The sequence below is a fragment of the Megalops cyprinoides genome, chromosome 14 (genome assembly GCF_013368585.1).
Source record: "Megalops cyprinoides isolate fMegCyp1 chromosome 14, fMegCyp1.pri, whole genome shotgun sequence".
Lineage (NCBI taxonomy): Eukaryota > Metazoa > Chordata > Actinopteri > Elopiformes > Megalopidae > Megalops > Megalops cyprinoides.
In genome coordinates, this window is record NC_050596.1 from 14,753,499 (window position 1) to 14,780,051 (window position 26,553).

A 26,553-nucleotide genomic window follows, 5' to 3' on the forward strand; every position below is an offset into this window, starting at 1 on the left:
TGCAAACTGACCAGGCAACGGAAGCCAAGTAAACTATGATACATCAGTCACTAGAACACTGACTCCAAAATACATCACAATACTACAAGTAAAAAAAACATCAATCCCAGATGTAATCGAGATGCAGTCTGAAGAGGTGGGTCTTCAGTCTGCGAAAGAGGATGGCCAGGTATTCCACTGTCTGAACCCCCGTGGGGAGTTCCTTCCACCACTGAAGGACCAGTACAGACAGGGATCATGGGAACTGATTGTCCCCACCCCATTGGGATGGGACAGTCAGTTACCCTGTAGATGCAGAGCGTCGTGATCTTGACAGAACAGAGGGTTAATTTAAACTAAGAGTGAGAAGAGCTGCTCTGCATATTGTCTCCAAGGCTGCAGAAAGAAAGACGTGGTTGCAAAACTACACTCATCATATTTTAAGTGTGTTGGTTCATTTTAGATTGTAGATGGGGCTTAACTGTACTGAAGACTGCTATTGTATTTCTCGACCCTTCAGATTAATTACTAAGCTACTCCTGGGGCCCCAGCCCAACTCTGTTTCAAACATAATTAGCTAATTAGAGGAAAAATAAATTGGTAACAGGAAGGGCGTTAAAATCTTGAGTCTGCCTCCAGGATATTTAAATAGCAACTACAAACCATTATATTCCTACACATTTAACATCCTCTCATTTATCCAAAAAGTCATATTACAATGATAGAAACAACTTTATGGGGTGGGCTGGGGAATCAGACTCACAATCCTCATTTGAGTTAGCAATTTTTTACCGTTAATGGCTAATTAATACTTCCCATTGTTGGACACACTGTTTATGAGGTTTAATGCAGGGCCTTATGTACACTAAATGCCTAATGGGGGTAGTGATTTGAAAAGCATTGTGGTCTCCTGCTGTCAGCATCCCCTTCAGCCTTGTTCCAATATGATATATGATCATATGAGGATGAATATGAATGAAGATTAATATCTTTAAAGCCCCTCCGCTGTGTCCCTTAGTATTAGTATTTTTAACTTCATTTAGAGGGATTTCAGGAAATTTAATATGACTCACGAAAGGCTCATTTTGAAAATCAATCATCAATTTTGAAAATCAATCTATTAACTTTCAATGTAGGATATGTGGACCCCAACCCATCTGGTAAAGATCTGGTTGTGCTCTACATGACTATTGTGCTTAACTTAAGAAAACGTAGACGTCCTGCTGCCCAGCCATCCATGTAAGATACTTACGGCCACTGTTGCTCCTGTTACTTCAATGGAAGTAACTCCAGCAATGGCCACCCAGAGCCTACTGGAAAGGGAGACATTCCCAAATAACTCATGCACCCCACATTCTGATCTTACTTTGTAGCGCGAAAAAAACTGTTGTGGTAAGCATCTCACCTTACCCTCCTACATGGGTTCGGTGATTGTCTTTTTGGTGGTGATACGCTCAAAATGCATAATTAACAACTTCTAAAGAGCGGGTGAAAAAAGAAAAAAAGATACAGTTAATAACAGTAATAACAAAGTAATATGGGCGCACTGGTGCCATTTTATGTTTGAAAGGAATGTATGTCAGCATATGGTCTTTTGCATTAGTTTGAAAATGAATTCTGGTCCATCATCTGAACCTCAACTTCAATCAGCATGTTTATAGGCACACTAAAATGCTGTAGTTAATCACAATCATATCATTTTACTTAACTTTTCCAAATATGTATTGTGTAAATGTCTTATTTGGACTGTGGTATCCAATTTTCTCTGGAAACAGTAACTTGCTAGCTAACTAGCAAATGCAAAAGGAAATAATTTCATTGCAGCACATTCTGATTGTCTGACATTGACTTGTTGATTCAGTGATCTATTTGAAAAGCTAGCTAGCTTCAGACAGGGCTGTGAAAGAGTTGGCACCCAATCTCTGGAACAGTTATAAGTGTCTCAGACCATTTTTTCTAGCCAGCTACCCACCTATCTAGCTAGAGGTCCAGAACGCAAAATATTAACTTCTCTCTGAGGCAATGGCAAAGGTGGTTGAGAGAAGACACAGCCCTCAGATAGCGAAGGTGAGTCATCAATGAATCCCAGGTCCTGACTTAGATGGTATGAGGTTCACCTTTTGGATGCACAAAACAGCAATTTATCATTTATGCTGACTGGTCACCAAAGTCAGAAAATTTTGTTTGCAATTATTTGTTTGCAATCATTACATATTATATTATTTAGTGTTGTGATTTTATGTCATTATTTTTGTTGTAATCAATGGAATATCCTTCTCACTATGAGCTGATACATTTGCTTTTGCATTTAAGTAAACACATTTTGAAAATTAGTTCTGAACAAAACAATATATAGCATTCATGGGTAACTATTAAAGATCCTCAGTAAAGTTGACAGGAGTCCAAAATGTCAAAAAAAAAAAAAACAGGGAAGAGTACATAGGGTTAAAATTGTGAATGTGCTGTAGCTGAAGTGCAATGCTCTGACAAAATCTGTCCCCACCATGCTCATGGTTTTCCAGGCCAATGTACTTTCATTGGAGCATGCAGCTTCATATGTTTTAAGAGATATATGTATGAATAAAGTCTGAACCCCGAAAACTGATAGACATGTAAGTGAGCTGCACAAAAAACGCTCAGTACTTGAAATAAGCTGGAATCACCCAGTATTTCCTGAGGATGTTAATCAAGTTGCATAATAAACTGAATATCCCAGAGGAAACAGAGGTCAGGTGACAGTTAGGCCTATTATTAGCAACTGTAGTAGTAGTCAAATTAATATATTTTCTATTATAATTATGTTTTAATTTATTGAGAATTGTACATTGCATATCATAAATGCATATTATAAATATAGATTGCGTATGATGAATTCAGGCAATACAAAAGTTAATTACCTGTCAGTTATTTTTCCCTAAACATTGCATTATTGATATTACTTGTGTAAAACACACTGAAATTATTTTTGCCCTTTTGGGGAGACACATCAGTCATGTTTTTCTTGATATAATTCCCCTCAATTTCGACATGAGATTATAAACAAGCTATGCTAAAATTACATTTAGTATTCCCAAAATAATAATATGAAGATTGCACTCCGTTTGGCAAGAGAGAGAGCCCTCTGTCATCCAGTGTTATGAGGATGACCTCCAGGGAAGGGATGACTGATAGAATTTGTATGCAGGAGACAGAACCTTGCATTTTGTGACTAACCCAATTTCCGTTGCATCTGTTCAGCCACAGAGATGCTTGCTGCATACTGTCAACCTGCGGCCTTCCATAAATCATGACTACTGTTTCATCCCACGGAGGAACGGATTAGGTAAAAAGAATGCAATAACTGTTGACCCTTTCTCCTACACGGTAAATTGTTAATATGATCTATTATGACTTTGATGTAAACATATAAATCCTTACATATATGTTTTATGTTTTGATTGCATATTCAAATGCATTTGAAGAGAAAGTAATATGGGGTGTTATTATTCAAAAGTGTCCATATTTCTATATGAAAATCAGTGTTTAAAATGTTACAATGCACTTGAGGGAAAGGTTAGGGGAACTGTGGATCTCACAACTATGGCTCTTAGTCTTTATCTGTGAGTATCCCCAAACCCATTCACAGCAGCTGCCAAAACAATAGGCTTGTCACACTCACAGATCTATGACAACAGCCCTCATGGTCATGCCCATAAAAGGTGGCAGCTTTACCTTTGAAACTCTTTCAAATACTGTCACAAAAAAGTTACAATTTCATTTATATGCCACTCAGTGAAAAGAAAATTATACAATGACACACTTTTAAATGTCAGGCGTAGTGGGGTGATTTAAGCAGAGCAAGCTGTGAAGGCATGCATTTCACCTGAATTTGGAAACATTTTAAGGGCATATTTGCATATGGTTTCCTCATTCCCTTTGTATTCTATCGATCTAATAGTTATTTTCAGTGAAGATGATATCTATTCTGACACTTTTTGTCTGTGAAGAGGAGTCAAGATGTAAAAGAGAAGTCTGAATGGAGGATTGGAGATAGCAGGCACCTCCCACCACTGTAGTTTTAGTGGACATGCAAGACATGGTCCATGGTACATGAAATACAGGCAACATACTGCAATTTCACGTAAGGGAAAAAACTACAGTATTGTTGGATTTGATATCATAAAGTGCAGAAGCAGTAAGCCACTGTTACTTAATTGAAATGTGTAGTGTTTTGCTATGCTTACATATTATCTCAGTGACTTTGAATGCATGCTATGCACACTGTTTATTCAGTGAGTCACTGAAAATGCAACATATGATTTTAACTTCACTACATTCCCAGGGGGTCTTTTCATAAAATCTATTAAAAAAAAACTTCATCCACGCAAAACAATAAATTACCCAACCTTGAAAATTGATTTTTTTTACATACAATATATAGCAGGATTATTTGCAGAACCGCACACGTGGTTGTGATCTTAGCAAGTACATGTATGCTGAAGTTGGAAAAGTGAGATGGGCAGACTTGACTGTGTAATTATGAATTATATGAAGCTACATTGTTTGAAGTCCCAAATCATTATCTTTCAATCATTATCATTATCATATACCTTTTGATAGTCTTCCAAGCATCCACAAACATAAATATGATAGTAACATAAAACAGGGCAGCAACAATAATATAATAAATTTCAATCCTACTATCATTTTTGTCATTTGATGACAGTTTCAGTAAACCATGAGGAAGCTAAGGAAATGCATTCACTTCTGAAAAAAAATGGTGGTCTTATCTGTATACCAAATCAGCACCATTATGAGACCACTGAGACTTGTATTCAACCCTTGCATCATAAGAAGAAGTTTGCAGGGTGAAAAATTTCTTAAATTACTTCTAATGATACCTCTAGTGTAATGGAGTAGTAATTATTCAGGGTTTTATGAATAAATGGAAATCCAATGGAATGTGAGGTTGTTTTTGCACTTGAGAAACTTTCACTTTCATTACTAATCAAAGTTATCCGATATGTATATCTGAAGACCTTAATAGGAAAAATATTGATAATAAATGTTATCAGATATGAATTCCTATTCATTTTGCTGATAGACAAAGCCAATACAAGCTGCAAGGTGACCTGACTTTGCATTCGTACAGACAACTACAAGCAGGAATTTACACACATTTTATGTTTGTCGCTGTACTGTTACGTAAAGCACGTAAATTCTGTCCATAATCTTTTCCCCATAGCAGCTTTCATTGATTACCCTATAGTGCATGGATTATAATTGTGGTTTTAATTATACTGTAACATGAATGTTGACTGAACTGCAGGGTGTGAACAAACCCTCATTCTGTCACATGAAATGCAAATCCATTATTCTACTAGCAACTTTGTGCTTTTCTGGCACGGAGGCTAAGGACTTCACTGCTCTTATTTTGATGGGGATAACATCCCATATTCATCCCCTTCCCTGTCTCATTTGTAAATAGAGACATCAATGGATAGGCTTCAATCCAAGGAAGGTCATGGCTTCTATCTGAGGGAGACTGATTAACGAGCCACCCAATGTCACACAGCAATAACTTGTCCATGATGTTGCTTGTGTTGTTGCCACCCCGTTTTAATGAAACGACATATAAACACTGGACTTGTGGTCTCATGCAACTGTGTGAGAGGATCTAACGTGTTGTTAAAAGATTTAATTTAATTACATTTAATTCAACATTTAATCTATTACACTTTCACAGATGCCCTGTGTTTTTGATGAGATGTACATAAGCGTGACAGAACTGAATCCAATTGCATATGCTTTTTCCTTTGAGTAACAAACACATTAATGATGCTTCTTATAGGCGCAAAACATTATGACGTAAGTTGTCACTGAAATTAGTGAAAAATAAATTTAAACACTGTACTACCTGTGTGCTCACATCACTACTTATTTTTGTTGATTAAGGGAAAAGAGCAATATTGTTAAACTGAGCCAGTGACTATGAAAATGTTACAATTATAATTATAAGCCACTCTACACACCTAAATGTAGTTGACAGTCTTGTGTCTGTCTAAAGAGTAATTATTTGACTAGTTTGTCCAGAAAATAAGATATTATGTTACTAATTAGGTTCTCTTTTGAAAGGAAAGGAAAATGCATTTGGGAAAAAAACAGGCATGGTTTTCTGGTAATGTAACTGTCCTGAGAACCTATTACTGGTGTGATTGTAGTAGCACACTTGTGAAGAATCTCTTTACCATGGGCAGTCTTCTTTCCTATTTGTATTTGTGCCTTACCTGTCTGGTTTAACCTGTCTTATTTATTTATAACAAATTATGCATCATTTTGGACAACTCCATTACTGTGTTTTTAAACAATTTTTTTTTTTTTATGTGGGAAGTATCAGTCAGCATCTTCACACCACTATGTGCTGGCATATTAAGTAACGTGACTTGGCACAAAATGCATCCTCTCTAGTCTCAAAATCACCTGATGGATAATTCTCAGCTTGGAAGACAGCGCTGAAACAGATGTGTTCCATTTAAGGCAGGAATGTATTTACGAGAAGATGGCAAGTGTGTTGCCCACCTCTAACTAGGGAGTAACATCGGATGTGATCCATAATAAAACCTGCTTCAGATGCAACATGGTGAAACAGCCACATGACCACTACATTCTAGTCTGCAAGTTAGACAAAAAGTTAAAATGTATCCAGTGTGCTTCAACTGAATATATATGTCCATGTAATAATGAATATTAAAAAACACTTTGAAAAGATCAGCTGATGACAGCTTAGTTCATTTTTTACACTCAGCAGTCCACCTGTGTTGTTATTTTTATCACTTTAAGTTGCAAATGCTTAACTTTATTGCGCTCAGCTAAACAATCAATGCAGTATCGATTCAGGAAAAATGAGATGTCAGGGATATTGTATTCACTATACTGTTACAATTGATTTTTTCATTCCGAGAGTGATTGCAAAAGACTTGTAAAACTCAAGAGACCAACACAAACTGGGTGAATTCAGTCCCAACCCGTTGCTATTAGCCAACTCTATATGACTCCATGTGCTTTGCTGAAATCACTGTGCACTTTTCAATGTGGAGGATCATTTTCCTGCTTTCTGTCACCACATCTTTCAATTTATGGACCAGTAGCTCACCTTACAGCCTGTGACAGCACCTTCTACCATGACAGTCTGGAAAAAAAAAAAAAAATCTGACAAGGTGTATTCCTGGAAACCCCATCATGAATCGCATTGTTGTGAACTGAATCTTACTCTCCTATAGACACAATATTACATTAGAACCAAGGGCCATTTCCTGAACATTGGTTATAAGTTAAGCCTTTCTCAAAAGGTTTAGATGGATGCAAGTTAAATTACAATAATGTATTAGTACTGTATAAATATTTGTAAATTTAAATGCACTTACATGTGTAAACTATGACTCTGCATTGGATTGAAATGGTATGACACAAAAACGGCAAGAAGGAAATGATACAGTGTATTCACAGGAATCTGCTTAGCTGTGCTTATCTACAGCATTATATGTCATATGGATGCTCTAATGTTGCCATCTGTGGCCACTATAAGCCCATACTGATGATATACAGACCCGTCTATCTGCACAGTGGCTGTTATGAGGTGTTGCTTGTGAACAAGCAGATGATTCCCCATACCAGCATTTACTCACATGGCAAGGGAATGAACACACACCTTAAGAAGAGAATAAATAAATCTTCAGCAATTTTGTACCTTTTCCGTTAGGAACTAATGTACCAACTACGGACCAGGATGTAAAGCAAATAACGTAAGCATAAAACCTGACGGGGGGGGGGGGGGGGGGGGGGACTTCTGACTAACAAGGAGACAAAGTGTAAGTGTGTTTCTAACTTGAATATAACAATAATTACATTGTCTTTCAGAATTCAGGTGCATTTAATGGCATTTATATCCAAATAGCCTAAAAACAACAGCACTGATGGATAAATAACCAGCCTATAAAACAAAAGCAGTGATACAGATATAATTAGCTAGTAGATAGCTACTTGACAAATAATCTCATTTTAGTTTTAATATCTCTGATGGGGTTTGACATGTACATGCTGCTTGTTGGTAATATGCCTGCCTTCAAGGATATTACCATTTTTTGCTAGGTAGTTTCTTTTCTAATTTAGCATGAATGACATTGTTCTGTCACTTGTTAGCTCATTCACCAATCCATCCTTCTGTAAATGAGTGTGGGTGTGCTCCAGAACCAGCAGATGGGAGAGGGCACAGCATCAGTGTACAAAGAGTTCTCCAAGTGGCTCCAAGACTTCACATTGTCAAAGAGCACTTTAAATACATCTGCCACATGGTAAAGTGCTGCACTAGAGCATGAAGACACCCTGTTTTGTATGGGGTGGCTATTGCACAGTGTAAGATGGTACCAACTTCAGAGAATAAACTGCTTCCTGTATGGCCTCAGTATATTGTCAACATGAGTTTTCAGCAAGGCAGTCATCCATTTGCTTCCTCCAGAGCTAATTGTGGCTCCTGACTGACAGAGGTCTGGAGAAATGGCTGACTGTTTTGAAGAGAACAGCGTGATGTCACAGTGAGTTTGAGATATAAATGGGTCCCATACTCCCATTTATCCATAGTACGGTCACCAGATTGATCACATCTGAAAAAAAAAAACTGGCACTCCATTATTCTACAAGCCATAATATACTGTATGCAATGGGTATGTTTTACAACTTGTGTGTACGGAGCCATGGCCGTGTACACAATGCAAGAATACAGTCTGGCTGATGGGAGTGATGAGGTTGAATGGCACATAATACACATCACTTCAAGGGTAGAGGATGCTGATGATCTGTATCATTTATTGCTGTGCAAAGTTGCTTAAGTCTTCAGTTTGGTCAGATACAGCAAGTTAGCTAAAACAATTTAATGTAGATGCTTCATGCTGGCATTTTATTTACTACTTGTGCTAATTGTTTCAGTTTTCTTTCTCCACTCAGCACATTTCCACCTTTTTCTGTCAACAGCTGAATAAAATTTAATACTAGATACTTGTATTATCTGAATGAAAAACCTAGCTAGCTATTGCATTTAGTAAATGAGCCAATGTGAATGCAATACAAGCTTGCCCAGTGACACATGTAGACAGTATCTGCATGATGAAACTGGATCGTGTGTCAGTGCTGTGCAACTTGGTTAGGTTGTTTCTATTTAGTTGTAGTGGTATTACATGATGCAATCGAGGTCAATAAAAGTTACTTTGTGTAACATAGCCTAAAGCCAAAGTAATATTTGTGAGAGAAGTGGGGTAACTGTTTTTGCATTGCTTGATTCTAAATTTACAAAATGCATTACCTTTAACTGCCTACAGACACATTTCCATATATGACTTGAGATTACACATAAGTTTTCTTCCCCCAATTCCTCTGACAATACTCACAGCTGCCTGCTAATGTATTGCATTATTTTTTGGAGCAATGTTATTTATTTATTATCTCACAGTTTGACATGGTAATTTAAAAAAAATCAGAAGCTGGAAGCCAGTACTTAGAAATGAAAAAGGATTTACATTTCATCTGAACATAAATAATGGTTCCTGTGTTCATTCAGATGTTATTTGCCAAATTAGAAGTGCTTCTTTTTGACACTTTTTATTCCTGAAGCTTGTTTACGAGATCTCAAAATGTTGCCTTTCTCTCCTGAACCACTTGCCTCGCAGCCGATGATGGAAAGGTAGACATACGTCCTCTTCCTGGCAGGGGTGCCACTGTACCAGCATCTTTAGATGTCTTCTTTCTTTTATACTCTTAGCCCTTGGATACCTCTATAGCTACCAGTGAAGTCCTGGTGTTGGTGTAGATTTGTTAGTGTTGATTTTTGGAGTAAAACTGTATTATTTGTGCACAATATGTATTTGCTATCTGAAATGCTATTAATATTGCTGCGTTCTTAGCTAATGTACTGGCATACACCAGTCTGGTGCATTAATGTAGTTCAGTGTCCCTCTGCCCCCCCTTGCAGTGAGGATGCCAATAAGGACTGGGGTGGTCTGGGGGGGTTGGGCAGCACACAAATTATGGGGTTCCTTTTCCATATCTCAAGGGGTGTGCGGTCGCTACTGGGCAGTTAAGGGTTAGAAGGCGGGGGCATCTAATTAAAGTGTTGTAACGTTGAAGTTTCGTCATTTGGCATCATGTTGTATGAGAGCAGGTCTGCCATGCCATTCTACAGGCAGCAGTATTTTTATCTCTATAACCCCAGTTAGCCTGTGACAGGGAGAGTCCCCTGTCCCGACTCTCTCTTCCATGTAGTGGCCGAAACAAAGGTTGGAGGCCGTGCATGCTAGAATATTAGAGTATGTGATTTTTTTTCTAACATCTGATACATGGAGAGGGAAGGGAATGAATATGAATATTAATTCTGAGGGCAGTTTATATACATGTTACTTATTGCTGATTGTCCATGTCATGTCTGAGACATACGCTAAGACACCCCGTGCTAAAACTGTAGGCCTACTACACTCATAGCAAGCACATATGTATGTGTATGTATAGACAGAGAGAAGTTTTTCTTCAGTATATACATAAAACTGTGTTAGAAAATATTTTAATATTTTTATTTAAAAAAGCAGCAGAAAAAGAAAAAAAAACTTTATACATGTGTCCAGCCAGAAATATCATCTATCACTTAAGGCAAAATCTGCAAACCATATAAGACAAACAGTATAATCTAATATCCTACATTATGACCCTAGATGACTTGAAGGGTCAATCATCAAGATGGGTACATTTGCTCAAATGTACAAGTCTAGCAGTACACTCCTTCATGATGACATTTTTTTTATATATACTCTGAAGTGGATGCATACTTAAAATAATCTGGACTGATGGTTATTTCTGTGTCCTTATTAATAATATTTCAGTTCATTAAAAGCAATTCCCTTGCTTTTTAATCCAAAATATCACAAGCTTGGCACAATACATATTGCTAGCATATGATGACTTGAATTATCAAACACATATTCATTTACGAATATATTAATCTAATACTGACAACAACATCCACTGCCTCTTTCTAAAATCATACAATGCTGGTCACGTTTGAAGCTGAGGCAGTGTTTAGGTTGCTAAAGAAAAAGACCCATCAAAAATACTATATGGAAAAATTGGAAAAAAAAGTGTGAGCAACTCTTTCCTGAAATGCAGCCTGCAAAGCTATGTTATGGAACACAAAAATAGATGATCTGTAGGATATAAGCTTTTAAATGAATATACAGCATTTACTTTTTTTTCTTTTCTTTCAAAATAATTCAGTAAACAAACAAAACAAAACAAAAAATTAAACACATCTCAAGTGAACGCACACACTTCTTAAAAGCCATATTAAAACTCAAAACAACAATATAAGCAATTCTCGATTTGATTTTGCTTTTTGTATTGGTTTTACTCACAAGTATTTACATGTTTTTCCTTTTTACAAAGTTTTATATATACAATTCAGGCTGGGAAATATGACTTTGTTCTGATACTCACAATTTTATTGTTTAATATCAGGTAGATTCAAATCCTCATATTTGTATTCTGATTCTGATTCTGATTCTTATGTTCACTAGAGTGGTTCTTCTGGGCAGACAATTTGTGGCACATAAAAAGCCTTGGGTTACCTTATAACTTGCTACAAACAAAAAATACACTTTATATTTACTGTCTGTAAGTTTGAAGTTGAAATCTTGTACAGTTATTGTTTCCTCATGTGAATATTTGTGTAATCCTTTTGGAAGCTGAGATCTGAAAGCAATATTACTATAATGACATTCATTTTTCACATTTCACAGGTCATGTCAAGTTCAGCTCTTGATATTTAATTTTTAAGAAGCCTTTGTAACAAAATAGCATCTTCTGTATTCAGTCTCAGTTGGAAAGAAGATCGGCTTTTCTTTTTTTTTTTTTACTAAATAAATCGTGTTCTGCCCAAGGCCAGAACAGCTGCTCGCACAGAGCTATACTCGCGTGGTAGAGTGTCCGTGGGGGAGGTTGGCATTGTTCTGACTGCCGGTGTAGGTGTTAAACGTGTGCATGGGCTGCATCCCAGGCAAGGAGTTGGGGATCATGGTGATGGTGTTGGGGGTCATCAGCGGGATGTCGTCTGGGGAGCGGCGCAGCGTGAGGGCGTAGTCTGGCGGGCAGGTGAGCCTCAGCGTGTCATGGGCCTGCAGGGACTCGCACTCGTGGTCATGCTCCATCTGCTTCATCTGCAGGGACATCATCTCCTCGTTCTGGATGTGGGTGATGTCGTTGGCGGCGTTCCGCTGCGGGCTCGGCCGGCGGTTGGACTCGTGGCGGCGTTTGTCCTTCTTGTAGTAAAGCGCCGCGAAGGCTAGGATGTTGAGGAAGAGCAACGAGGCGCCCACGGCGATCGTGACGCTGAGCTCCGTGGAGTAATCTCGTTTGTTCTCGATGATGACCGCAGTCTCGCCTGGGTCCACCGTCTTCTGCTGGTCGGTCATCTGTTTGGTGTTAGCGGGAGGGACGACAGGGTGGCGGGTGGTGGACGGCCACGACTTCCCTGGGAAACGCTTGGTGTATGAGAAAGGGGTGGTGTCCTGCGGAGGGATCTTGGTGGTTGTCGATACGTATTGGAACAGTTCGTTTATGTTGTGCAAGTGCGGCACCAGCTCCAGCCAGAAGGCAACCTTGGTGGCCCTGTAGTGGTCCCTGACCCTGGGCTTGAGGCCGATGTGCAGATACAGCTGGTCCTTAGGGTTGTATTTGGACCAGGCCACCTCTTCGAAGCGGTTTGGTTTCGTATGGATGAATTTTGTGTCCTGGGGAACTGGTTGGTTTGGATCTCTAAAATGTAAAATGACAGTAAAAGACTTTCAGTAGTATGTTCAATTAAACTTTACATTTCCTTTCCATTCTGTTTACACTCATTTTAACTTTGTTCCAGCTCTGCATTCAAACTGGAAAAAAAAACTTTACATGTAATATCTCAGCCATTTCATGATAATTTTTGCTGAACACCAAGTCTTACCACGACAAGCTACAAATTGCGACTACTGTGCAGTACTTTTCATAAATAAGACACACGTTTTAGCATTTTCATCAGAGCAAATTTTCCTTGCAAATACCAAGCAATTTGCTACGGTTTATTCTTAAAATACAAAATGATTTGTACTGTGAACAGTACCTAACTGCAAAATCACTGGTTGTTGATTTTATTAAAATGAACAGTGTTGATTTTACTCCCTCTTTTGACTTGGAAATTCTTAAAGCAACACAATAACATCTCACTGCCTGAGGCACTTCAGTATCAACCAAATAACCGGACGTAGCCAACAAACAACACCATTGAACTGGAATCAAAGAGGAAGCTGCACGGGTTAAAGCAGCTAGTAAGCTTTACCTTAGCATGAGCATGTCCAAAATGCTGAGCATTTCGTGTGAACACGAGACATTCTTACAACTGTCATTCAGATGTAGTCTGGCAAATTCAAGTTTCCTCCTTTCATGGCTTGCCTTCAAAAGATTCTTCTTCCTTGCAATCTGGCCATGACTGCAACATTCATGCATGCAAATTTCACTGGTTCTTTTTGATATTTTTTAAATTGAAGTTGTTAAGGGGATCTCCAGCTGATGCCTTTAGATTTACAGTTGCCTCCTGAACCACTTGTCAACCCAAGGTGGCAAGTATTTCTGTAACCAATCTGTTGATTAATTGACCCTCAGTCACAAGCGTGCCTGCTGACAGGAAAATCTAACCACTGACATTTGTTTTCAAAACTGTTTAAAATAAAAGAGGACTATTAAACATTACTAGGTCATATTGAATAATATTCTGTCAGGGTCTTTCTCTTTCCCATTCTAAGCTGTTTGGTTAAAGACATGGCACGCCTGTGCAGATGTGTTGTGTAGAACTTAAAAATTTAAACAAGGGCTGATTAAATGCAAATGCAGCACAATAGTGCAACACATATATATCATTAGCCTTTTCACAGAACACATCCATCATCTAAATGATGCTTAAGTCAGCTACAAGAAAAAATAGCATACGCTTACTACTTGGAGCTACCTAACTTGGCAGCCAGTGAAATAGCTAGAATATCTAGCTAGCTGCTAACATTAGCGAAGCATTGTACTAATTGCATTGTGGCAAAATATACATTGTGTTAATTATGAATACTTTCACACAGAAATACATCTGCCTTTTAAATAAGCCTATTTTTTGGAACACCTTATTTCATGAAATAAATGCAGCAGTGTTATTTTGGAATGCACCTGCAAAAATAAACACCTTATTTTGTTAAAAAATGCAGAGATCAAAACATAAAAAAATGAAATACCATTACCATATTTCATCCTCCATTAACAACAATTAATTGATGATAACCCGTGAGAAATGTGTCATTTACTTCCCTAGTGGCACGTTAGACATGCATCCTTTCCCTGGCAGGGCCGGCACTGTTACAGCAGCCTTACGCTTCTTAATAATGGACACTACAGTAGAAAGGTGTTGGGGTGTTTTTGTGAATTACTTTGTTTCCAAGTTCCAACTTGTGGAGGTCAATGACCATGTCCGTACAGTCTTCAGAAAGCTCTCTGACATAATAATACATGCTACTAATTAATCTCTTTTTGATATAATAAATTAATTATTTTTTTACAGTGCATAATGAAATATGCATATCCAAAGTCACAATGCATTTTATGAACTTTTGCATATAGGGACATTGGATCCACAATATGGAATTCTCTTCAAAGAAGGATTTATATATATTTTTGCTATATCACAAACTAAGAAAACTATCCCCTCCAGAGTCCATTAATTAAAGTTATTGTTATAATCAATTTACTTCACTGTGAATTAAAAGAGGTTTAACATTAATTAACGTTACCATTAAAGAAATTTTTGAATAATATTTTAATGAGAGACATTTTGCTGCCTAGTCAGAGATTAATGTTCAAAGAGTTTGAATCCCCAAGGTTAGAAGGCACATCTTACATAATCAGCTAATGTATAATGGTAATAATAAATGAGATTCCGTGTAGATGAAAAGAAAAAAAAAACATATTGTGTACTGTAATTTCAAAAAGCCTTTAGCAACAGCTATAAGACTTTTTCAAAAATATCATTAAAGTATGCAAAAGCAACAGGATGAAAGGACAAACTGACCATGAGTTTTTTCCAGTATAAGTCTACCCTATTCTTCATTTTTCTTTCTCCAAAAACAAAAATGAAATGATTCTCCAGGAACATACATCACTGCAAATAATGAAAAAAAAAAATCTTGGTCAAAAAGGGCCTCCATAACAGACAAATACTGCTCAGCATCTGAAGTCTGTCATCCCTAGTCTTGTAAGATCAAACAATATTTTTCCAACAACAGAGTTGCTGTGCCTACAGTGAAAACTTTCACTGACCATCAAAAGGAGAGACAAGTACAGCAGTGTACAACCCTGAAAACAAGTGAAGGTGGAAGAGCTGCTCTTAAACTGCAGCCATGTTACTCAAGATGAAACAGTTTGTGGGATTAACGTTTTTATATCACCCTTCCTTTGAAGGCTCAAGAATAAGAATAGCATCAATATCATCAACTGCAACTGGGTGAAGTGTCTGCTTTTCCAGTTGCATTTCAGGCTGACCGAGAATGAAGCTAGTTATTGCCCATAAAAAGCTGACCCACCAGTTTAGTATTTTCCATATCACAAATAGCCTGAGTGATTACATCACTCTTTTCCATTCTGCCTTTTTATGATTTGTTTACATTTATTGTACACTGTGTTGATATCATTTGTCTGCATGCAGAACAAAAACTGCTATTTTGTAACCGTACACACAGCCAGTGGGAGGCAGAGACTCTTTTCTCCTGCTGACAATATGGAAACATCAGGGGTTTCGGCACTGGAGGTTTTGGAGGGAGTGGAGGTAATAATGGAGCTATGTCTTTGTTCATAGTCAATGTGGAATAAGAGTATATTTATATAAATGCAGTAGGCTTACAGCCTGTTGAGATTGTCTGGGGGAGGAAACAAGGACCAAGCCTTACCGCGTTGCCCTCCACTAATATGGTAATTTTTCAGTACCACTACAATAACATTGTTACATCACTAAGTGATAACACCTGCATGTTAAATAAATAAATACAATTAATTTTTATGGAAAATGCAAATACAGTGCTAAATTTAATCCTGGCCTTCCCCACTCAGGAGGAAATGCATCAATACCAGCAAGCCTAAGTGACAGCAAGGAGGGTGGAGAAGCTGTCAGTTCTGTCAGGAGACATCAGAAAAGATTATGGAGGATGTGATTGGAAGGAGTTGCAAGTACAACATACTAGTTAAGTCAAGTAAGCTAGGTAGTCCACCATATGCAATTACTGAAATCAGCTGACAGTTATTACCAGTGCATATGTTTACTTCCTGACCTAGCTTTGCATTATTAGTGTAAGGGGGGCAAAGCATATTTACATGGTATGCAAACATGAAGCCATTGCTTCATCTGAACTGCTATAAAGATAGTACTCCTGATGCAATGATAAAAAGTGCTAAATACATAGTTCTTCAGATGAAACACAAACTATTATCAAAGAAAAACACCAGTATATACTGCATATGTTATTGCCATACCTTCAGCCAGTTTTGAATGACGATGGAACTAGATTCTGTCTAAAGGATTTCCTACATCTCCTGAAGCAATGTTGTTATCTTATGGAAGACACATGCAGGCTTTATGTCATAATCGATGAGTGCAATTCAACCCTTATAACAGTCTTTCCTCTACACTCCTTGTTGCCTGGAGCACATCTTTGTATGTTCAATTACTTTCTTTCTGTGTTTCTCAGTTTTTTTCTGATTCAAAGGCTCAGTACCACCTTAAAGTCCTAATTTAAATATACAGTACAATCCATTTGAACCACTCAAACTAAACACATGACTCAATTTACCCCAGTGTCTTACAGTAAGCCATACAGATGCCATTAAAATTATTAAGATCAACTTAATTAAATATGGTGTGTCATATTTGTTATATCTTATTTTCTTTCATTTTAGTTAATACATACATTCTAACAAATTCTTTTTCAGCATCAGTACAGGCATGGCTAAACTGAGTGAATGCAGATCTGCCTAAATTTGCCCTAAATCCTAACTGTCTGTTACTGCTCAATGCCAAATATCATATCTTCCCATCCTACTGTATTTCATGTGATTGCATTTTCCATTCTTGGTACTGCTATGCCAGAGCTATTATCTGAAATAAGTAGCGTGGCTATAACTGCAGTCCACAGCACATAACTAGACGGGTAGTACTTCCATAGCCTCTCCACATCAAACAGTTGAAACTTACACACAAGTACAGTATCTTGCCCAGCCATCTAAACAACCAAAACATGAAGGTAAATCTGAACAATGATTCAGACAAAGGCACAGTTGAAAATATTTGTTTTGTTTGTTTTGCTGTTTATCAGAATATTGGCTGTAAAGAAAATTAGTTCCAAAATTGGCATTTCTATCTGTTCTGTCTTGGAGTCAGTGAATCTGAAAAACAACAGTAATGAGAAACTTCTTTTAGAGTGACTCAAAGGGGCGAAAAAATAGATCAGATATGGTTGCAGCTATTCAGACAAATGACAGAGGGGCAACAGACATCGGACTCTACAGTAGAAGAACACAGAATTTTCTAGCAAAAGGAACAAGGAGGTCAAAAACTGTTAGTGTGTGAAATAGGCACTGTTTCTACACTTGAATTGACCAGAAAGGTGTTGAACATGACACTGAGGTGTCTGAATGCTTCTTGGGTCTGTTTGCTGCATCAAAGTATCATTCATTCACCTACGTATGTATTTTCATTGATAGTACGTTATAAAAGTAACATGTTGCTCTGTTACATATTTTTTCATTTCAGTTAGCCATGGCCCTGTGATTCTTTGTCGATTCTGAATGTATAAGCCTCTAAAATCATCCTCTGTACTGTCACAAGTTTGCTTGTTACTACAGATAATTCTCAACCATTTGCAGCAGACCATGAAATGCCTATGTAATCCACTGAGTAATGTTCAATGTCTAAAGTTGCCTACAAGTAGCAGTGACTTTCTTAAGTATTCAGGAACACTTTATCCCTGCTTACTTGTGCGTAATATCTTAAATTGACCTATTAAAGTGACTTTGCAGAATTATATGAGGAAACAATGCTGTCCTTTGTGAATAATGTATACATAACAAATTTAAAACAAAGCACAGCTACACTGTGTAAAAAAATTCTTTGTTTAACTCCATAAAAAACAAAACTAAACTGAAAAAAAAATCTTTAAGTGCCTCAATAATTCTGACTTTCTTGTAGACATTTTTTGGAGGGTGTTATTTATATATACTTTTGTTCTTCATCCCTGTACATTCTAACTTAACTTACATTTTTTATTAACAAACTTTTAAATCAAGCTTACCCAGTTTTGGCGAAGTTAGTCCAATAGGTCATGACCACAGCACTCAACATGACATCATTCTTGGAGAAGTTGCAGTTGAAGAGGTCTGTGGGCCCGATCATGGGGATCCCAAAGACATACGGAACCTCATCTCCATGTGCCGAGTCTGCCCAGCTGGGCTTCATGTCGCTTTGGCAGTGGTGGTAAAAGGCATAGAAGTATGTGGGCGAGCCATACTGGGCATGCAGGTCCGCCGTGGCCACGGCCGGCGCCACCCATTGGTGATCTGTGAAAAGCGCGACCAGTGTCTTTCTGCGGGTCTCCGGGTTCTCCTTGTCGGCCCAGTCCGTGTACATGAATTTAATGGTCTCTCGGAGAGTGTCCTTCCCCTCCGGGTACCCGTACAAGTGGTCGACAAAATCAGACACCGCAAAGTCGAAGTCGTTGGCCGACACGCCATCCTCACTGTCCACGATGCCGTCCACGAATTTAAATCCCTCCCCCTGGTTGACCCCCAGCATGATGTCGTAATTCAGGAACTCCCCTTGCTCCATCAGGATCTGTGGGTCATCTGGTATTACATCCCCATCAATGACAGGCCCGAAAGCAATGTGGTACTTTGCTGGAGTGATGTTCTGCTCTATGAGCTCCTTGTAGTTCTTGTTCTGGAGGCACTCCACCAGGTCACTGGTGTCCAGCATGTTGCAGCCAACCTTCTCCGCCAGCATCCTCGTGTACTTGGCCGGCTGGTAGTTAACCGCCCAGCTGGACAGTGCTGTTCCACTCTGGATGATAGCTTTCTGGAAAAGATCTGAGAGACAATGCTGTCATTAATTAACAAATCCAGATGATACAATTAAAACTGCAAATACATTTAAACACTACACTGTAACATGCTGTGTATTCACACAGACACTCATACATTTTACCGAGTCCTATGAACAAATTGTTATTTTGACGGTGTGTGGTGACTGGGTGTGGCTAAAATGCTGCCATCTATTGGTCACATACACTTTGCCTGTTCCTGGGGAAGGAAATTACTGCCATCTGTTGTCATTTGAAAAGCATAAAATGAGTTCTCTGTTTGCACTCAGCAGAGAGCATTATATTAATGTGAAACAAGTTGTAGTGAAGAAGTGGAAAACCTGTAAGGTTTATAACCAGCCATGGGAAAGAATCAGATCTGTGGTTAGTGTAGCTTTTGTGTGTAGATTTTGCTTTGCACTATTCCAAGTAATGCAGCCATTTTCAGCCATTCTCTTTGGTCTTCTCTTCCTAATCCTCCTCATGTTGTTGTTGTTGAGGGAATATTATCGGACTGGACTTCCTGCTTCCCCTTACTCCAAAAGTGTGGCATCTCTTTCTGACAGGCCCATACAGTCCCACACACAGTAATACAGAGAGTTAAAAAGAGACTTTTTAACTGTCTTTAACTGACTTTTTAAGAGACTTTTGTACCAGTTGTCAATGTCAGGTTATGACTGTTTCCTAGGTAAGTGTAAGAGAAAGCACTGAAGACCCAGATATGCCCATTTCAGGGCAAAGTACATCTCATCCCTTCAGTGTACACCACATTTAAAAAATACCTCATCTTCATGTCTCAGAGAGCCAACAACGCTATGCCAAATCAGTACAGCATTGAGGGGATTACTGCTTGAAAGCCTGTCTTTGGATTGAATGGACTGAAATTTACTTTTCATTCTGATAATTACAGTGTCAATTTTTAGCGAGTGGGTGTATTGTCACTGAAGTGGAGAGCTCTCAGAGGCAGCACAAAGCAGTGGAGTGAGAAGAGACCAAAAACAGATACTGTTATCTGTTTTCCAGTACTTAATAAAGCTCTTTTCTTTGAAAGTCACACTGGCGATACAGTGGCAGGAAGGGTATAAATTTGGCAGTGTACAGTTCACTCACGGCACACTCAGATCAGCAGTGTACCTGTTTGTTACATGAGAAACTGTGGGACCTCACAAAAAATAGAAAGGATTGAGACCTGCAAACATCCAGTGGAAGCTTGCTTTCAGACCACACTGTCTCTCATCAAACAGAAATGTCTTGGGGTAGGATCCCTAGATTTTCTCTTCAGCGCTGTGAGACTGCGCTCTGTCTTTTGCATATTTGCTTATTCAGGTCATATTCAGAATGAACAAAAACAAGGATAAAATATAGCTGCAAGCAGCAATGAAGGGGCCAAGAACCACAGGGCCACCGGCTAGACAACTAATCAGAACAACCCCTGAACAAGACACCAGTCTTGTGAACAGGGTGAACAGACACATTGAAACCCACTCTTACACTCACACCTATGGGCAATATGGCATGTCCAGTTGACATTACCTTAATGTGTTTGGACTGTGGTAGAAAAGCAGAATACCCAGAGGAAACCCACATGAACACAAGGTACAAACTGAACGCAGACGCACCCCAAACTTTAAACGTCCATATTGTTAGGCAGTAGTGCTACCCATTTGCACCACTGTACTGCCCCCCCCCCCCCAATTTGGACTGTTGGTATCACTACAGGAAATGATGGGTTGACCCCAAATTTGGTGCCTGGATACCTTGGACTGTGCTCTATGAGGGTGTCAGATTCCACCAAAATCCACCTAGGGCTTCTATGGCTTGCCAACCATTGAAAACCATTGAAAAAACGATAATACTAAGATGTCCAAAAAACAAATTGGCCGACACAGAGGGTTCATAATTTCCCAGCTAGGGTCCTTTACTGTGATGATGCACAAGAAATTTGGTTGAAACATCTGCTTTGGTTCCAAAGGGATAGGCATTTGATTTTTTTTCCCCATGTGGCCAAATTTCATGAAACTTGGTGAGTGCCCAATATTTCCTCTGGCAATAAAGTATACCAGGTATGGCGTGATTCCAACCAAGCATTGCTGACATATGGCTCACTTCCTGTTTTGGTGTCTTCACCACGGAATGTCATTGGACGATAGCTGCCATATCATTTACCATAGCAAAATTCTTTGAATAAATTTTTGTCAGAACCCTCTGTAGAAGACATGTACCAAATTCGGTGGTGTTAGGATCAACGATCTAGGACTAGTTCACAAAAGTAGGTTTTTCGAAAAATTCAAAATGGTGGAAAGTCCAATATGGCGGATTTTAATGGTGACGAGTGCATTCGAATCGAGATGACCCAAGGATTCAGGGGACAAAAGATCACAACCCTAGGACAAAAGGTTCAAAGGTTATAAGCAAATAATGTACCTTGAAATTTGGCCTGTTGGTGGTGCTACAGAGATACATGGATTGATCCCAAATTTGAGGCCTGGATACTTTGGACTATCCTCTACCAATGTGCCAAATTTCATCATAATCCACCAAGGGGTTCTATGGGCTGCCATAGACTCACATGGCAGAAAGTATAATAATAGTGAAAAATTCTAACAATTACAATAGGTGCCTTGCACCTTCGGTGCTTGATCCCTAATAAAACATACATACCTTCTGAATAGTGGGACAGTGTGAGCAAGCTTACACATGACGCTCCAGCACCAGACCCAAATATGGTGACCCTCTTAGGATCCCCTTTGAAAGCCTGGATGTTCTCCTTTATCCATCTCAGTGCTTGAATTTGGTCAAGCAGTCCGTAGTTTCCTTTTGCAGCCTGGTCCCCTGTGCTTAAAAACCCTGAGAGAGAATAATAAGAAAAGTACAAAACCTTTCATTAGAACCAGTAAAGCAAACAAAAGCCTTTATAACATCACATGAGAGAAAACCAGGGAAGCAAAAGATCAATATTTATGCAATTACATCAGTAGACTCTTATTGCTTAATTTTCTGCCATAATCACCTTGGCTCCATGATGTTGTGTGTATGATTCTTCCATGACATATTAAGTCAAACAAGGTGATTTTTAAGCTTGTTTAATCTCAGTGACAAATTGCTTGTAAATTTTATTTGCCGTGATACACGAATCCATGCAATCTGGATTCAGGGGAGTTTCAGCAAATTACGTCTTCTTTTACACACAGAGACATGCTGAAGGGAAGAATTCTTACCCAGCAATAGACCTACAGTCTACTGTATTTAATATGTTTCAGACATAATGGATTTGGATCTTTATTAGTCATGGAATTCTCAGAGGGAATTATATGAAGTGCCTGTCAGCTTCATAAGTTTGCATTTTTTGATGTAGTTGAAATAATAACACTGCCGGCAAGCGTAGCAGCTGCTTTGGTCGAAGCTGGTTGAAACGTTCAGAAGACCACTGAAAATCTACCTACAGCATTTTTTCAACATTGCTGGCATAACTGTCATTTCCCACTCCCCTCCTGAACACCCTCCCGCAACCTGTATATAACTGTGCTTCCACCAAATATGCCATTTAATGAGCACGGCCACAGCGAAATACACATCATTCCACTATCACAACAATTGTCACGGACTTGTTAATATCTCTTTCAGACCATTTATTCACAGCTCGATGAGCCCAACTTGCTTAGTGTCTTAATGTTTTGTTTCACTGACCTCTTCTGCGCGCAATGCAACAAATGCTTTGCTGTAGCATCGACTTTATTTCATAAACAAAACAAGCCATCAAAGCAATACTGCGTTCGTGGTAATATGACCCGTAATTGTTTGAGATTCCATTAACTACCGTTCCACCCTTTACTTACAGAAATGCATTTGGTTCTCTTCAAGAAGTCATTGCCCTCTTGAAAGGATCAGTCACTGATTTTATCAGAGATTAAACTAATCCCAGCAGAGAAAGAACATTCAAATCCTAAACAACAATGTGCTGTGTGCTGAAGAGGGGCACATGTTGTCATTTACAAAGGCACAGCATTAAGTTCATCAAATCTGAAGTGCTCGTTTAACCACTGCTACAGCTGCTGATGATCTTAGGCTCCAGCCACACTCATCCACAGCCAGGATTTAGCACGCAGACATCAACAACTTGTAAAAAATTTGAAGATTGTCTGAATATATTAATGTTGTAATATGGTGACCAAAGAGCCACTTTTTGTGGTCGCCAAGCCCTGGATCTTGATACCTGCTGCTGGTACCTCAGCTGGCTCTCCCTACATGAGGAAAAAGTGGATGAAGAAGAACATGTCCCCTGGCATTATTGGCTCACAGATCTAGTTTGTCATGGAGGGATAGAGGAGACAGCTGGGCGGGAGATTGCGGGTCCCCTGCAGCACGCTGCCAGACGCTGGAGTCGGAGAGACAGACCCCAGGCCTGTGCGGTGTCCTTACAGGACACTGAGTGGAAGCAGTCTAAGGGGCTGGGGAGCCACTTTCACATAATCAGCAATGAAAAGAATATAGAGTTGGTGATGGAATAGAGCTGGAGCTAAAGAAAACAGCAATAATGAAGAGGCAACAGACTTAATGACTACTTTTCAAAATCTCTGATGGAGCATGTCCAAAAATTATAGTTCACACTTATGTATGTATGTTCAACCATTACCCATGTGTTACAAGCCACAGAGATGAGCATCGACACTAAAGGATATTTGCTTTGTCAAATACAATGGAAGCCAGTATGGAGTGAGTGTGTCAGTATGTATCCACTAATAAAGAACAGACCTTACTGACAGCATATCTTTATTGCCTGAATAATGTTTTGTTGATTGGTCTGAGCATCTTTTGAGTGTTAACTGGCTTTAACATTAGAGCTTACTCTTTCACTTATGGAAACTGTCACTAAATGGACTATGCTTCATAATATTGTTCTCTTCTTACACACTATGTCATATTTAAACAGCAATCAATCTGATAGCACAAGAGGACTTCAAAGGCTTTAACTGATAAAATTTTAGACATGACTTTAATTCCATATCTTGAGTGGTTGGTTAAGATGCTGTTTCCTACAACATATGACATTGGAAGTCTTAGTGTGGGTTATACACTTAGCAGATGGTAGCTTGGAGTTCACAGTGGTGGAACATAACTGGATCAATTACTCTGGAGTCAGGCAGGGCCAGTTCCCCCTCGTTACACCTTTCAAAAACACCCTCCATCAACTCATCAGGTGCCTTTGAGTTCCTTGTATGATGTCAGTGGGGGGTTGCACCTATCCTCTATTCAAAGTTTGTCCTCCTATGGTGCACTGTGGGGCTTGTAGTTTGAAAAATAGCAACTGGCTGTAAGCAAGTGTATCAGAGGATTGCATTTGTTGTTCACAGCTCTTGTGTGAGTGCAGAGTAGGTTGACTGAGGGGCTTGTGTACAATTGTGTACAAATGGTGAATCCAAAGTAAGAGTGAAAAGGGGGAAAAAAGAAAAATTGGTCATCTTGGATTTTCACTATTACAGGCTAAAAATCTGATATTTTTTCATTAAACTGCAGTAAATGCTAGTCCTGAGAGAATCAACATTTGTGCTTACATACAATGTCCAATCCATGCACATGAATGGCAAATGTTTACATTACATTACATTCCTTTGCTCTTTTCCAGATTTCCAGTACAAAATAACAGAAATATATCCATTAAAGGTGAATGAGCAACAGTGTCAGACCAGGCTAACAAAATTCCCAGAGCAGTGAGTGTGAGCATAACACTATTCAAGCCCCACCACAAGTTCACTTGTGCTAACATCACTAGAGACATAACACAGTGCACATACTGACATGATTACAATGGCTAAATCACTGTATTCACTCAATTCAGGGCAGCAGTGTAGTATAGTGGTTAAGGAGCAGGACGGGGGCACTGCTGCTGTACCCTTGGGCAAGATACTTAACCCACAATTGCCTCTGTAAATATCCAGCTGTATGAATGGATAACACTGTAAAAACCTGTTTTTCAAAAGCAGATCGAAATAGAAGCTCCATGTGTTATATTTTAGTAACTCAACCTCACCAGGACCTCATTTATGTGGGGTTTAATCATAGCACATTTGCATTTATCACTGGCACAATATCAGATTGGATTTAAAAATAACACAGTTGTCAGCTATGCAAAAACAGCCCATGCTTGCTAAAAGGAAGTCAATCACACCCCACTTAAACAGGAAGCAGGAAATACTGCAACTGAGTCCACATGAATGCCAGGTCAACCAGTTCTTGGCAGAAACAAATGTGGCTAAAAATTAAATACATTTGTGACAACACAGAGGCCCTTGGTAATTGAAGTCACACACTAAACACACCCCTAAAGGTACATACTGTACCATATACAGGGGGAAATCACTTGGATTTTATACAGTGCATATAAAATGTACAGAACTCCTAATTTAATCATGGTTATAAATCATGAAATAGTTAAAATCTTGTGGAGCAAAGCAAGGAAAAAATGTAAACAGAAAAAACTCCTTTGGGTACTAATAGCCATAATACCCAGTTGTGCTTGTTATCAGTAAGATAAGACAGATCATTCTCATAAGAAATGTTAATTATCAGAGGAACGAATGTAAGAGGAACATCAAGGATTAGCTGAATGAGGTCAGGTTACTGGTTTAGAGGAAGTGAGCACTGACAATGTTAAGCTTCTGACAGAGGAATGAATTCATCCATGGATAGCACTGAAAGCCAATCCTTCATCTCTGACACTCATTTGTCATGGTTCTGGCTACATCTGCAGCAATTTGAGATATGAGAATTCATAAAAATATGCAGATGCTTTCTGTAAACCATATTAAATCACTGAATCATTTGTAAATCAACATACTATTTATATATTTTCCACATGTACGTATTTTAGGTATAAAAATGTTTTTTCTACAACCTTGATTATTCAAATAACTTGCTACTTCTCTATTTTTAACATATTACTCACTGATGAGCATTTATTAAAAAAAAATAGTAGATGTCAAATTGCATCTAATATTTTTGACACATTTGAATGTATTATGTGTGGGGAATTTAAAATGACTGTGAAGTGATTACTCACACTCCAAATGGCAGCATAATTACATGTGAAAAAGTTAAACTGACATTCCTTTTGTGTTCTGTTTACATATTCAGGAAACAGCTAATTAAAGAACTGCAGTGCATTTTCTGTCACAAGCACAAACAGAATCCTTCTGATTATTCCAAATGACCAGTCTGCAATGAAGAGGCACATTACACTGTGGGTCACAATGCAGGAATTTTGTGAACTAAGCCAAAACATGGGCAGTAAATGTAAAACTTAGCACACATTACTGTAATTTCATTTTCTTTTTTAAGTCTCTATGCCTCATAGCCAAATAGCTCAGATTTACAG

General features: G+C 38.6%; 1 protein-coding gene across 2 annotated transcripts in view; it reads right to left on the reverse strand.

The window, feature by feature from the left end:
- Positions 1 to 11,891: 11,891 nt before the first annotated feature.
- The window catches only part of LOC118788957 (neuroligin-4, X-linked-like), a 53,287-nt gene continuing 38,625 nt past the window's right edge, over positions 11,892 to 26,553 (reverse strand). For both annotated transcript variants that reach the window (XM_036545183.1, XM_036545182.1), the window contains 3 exons: positions 21,843 to 22,028; positions 18,399 to 19,188; positions 11,892 to 12,807 (listed from right to left, as the gene is read on the reverse strand). In XM_036545183.1, coding sequence (XP_036401076.1) covers positions 11,958 to 12,807; positions 18,399 to 19,188; positions 21,843 to 22,028 — 1,826 coding nt within the window. In that variant the 3' untranslated portion in view covers positions 11,892 to 11,957. The remainder of the gene's footprint in view (positions 12,808 to 18,398; positions 19,189 to 21,842; positions 22,029 to 26,553) is intronic.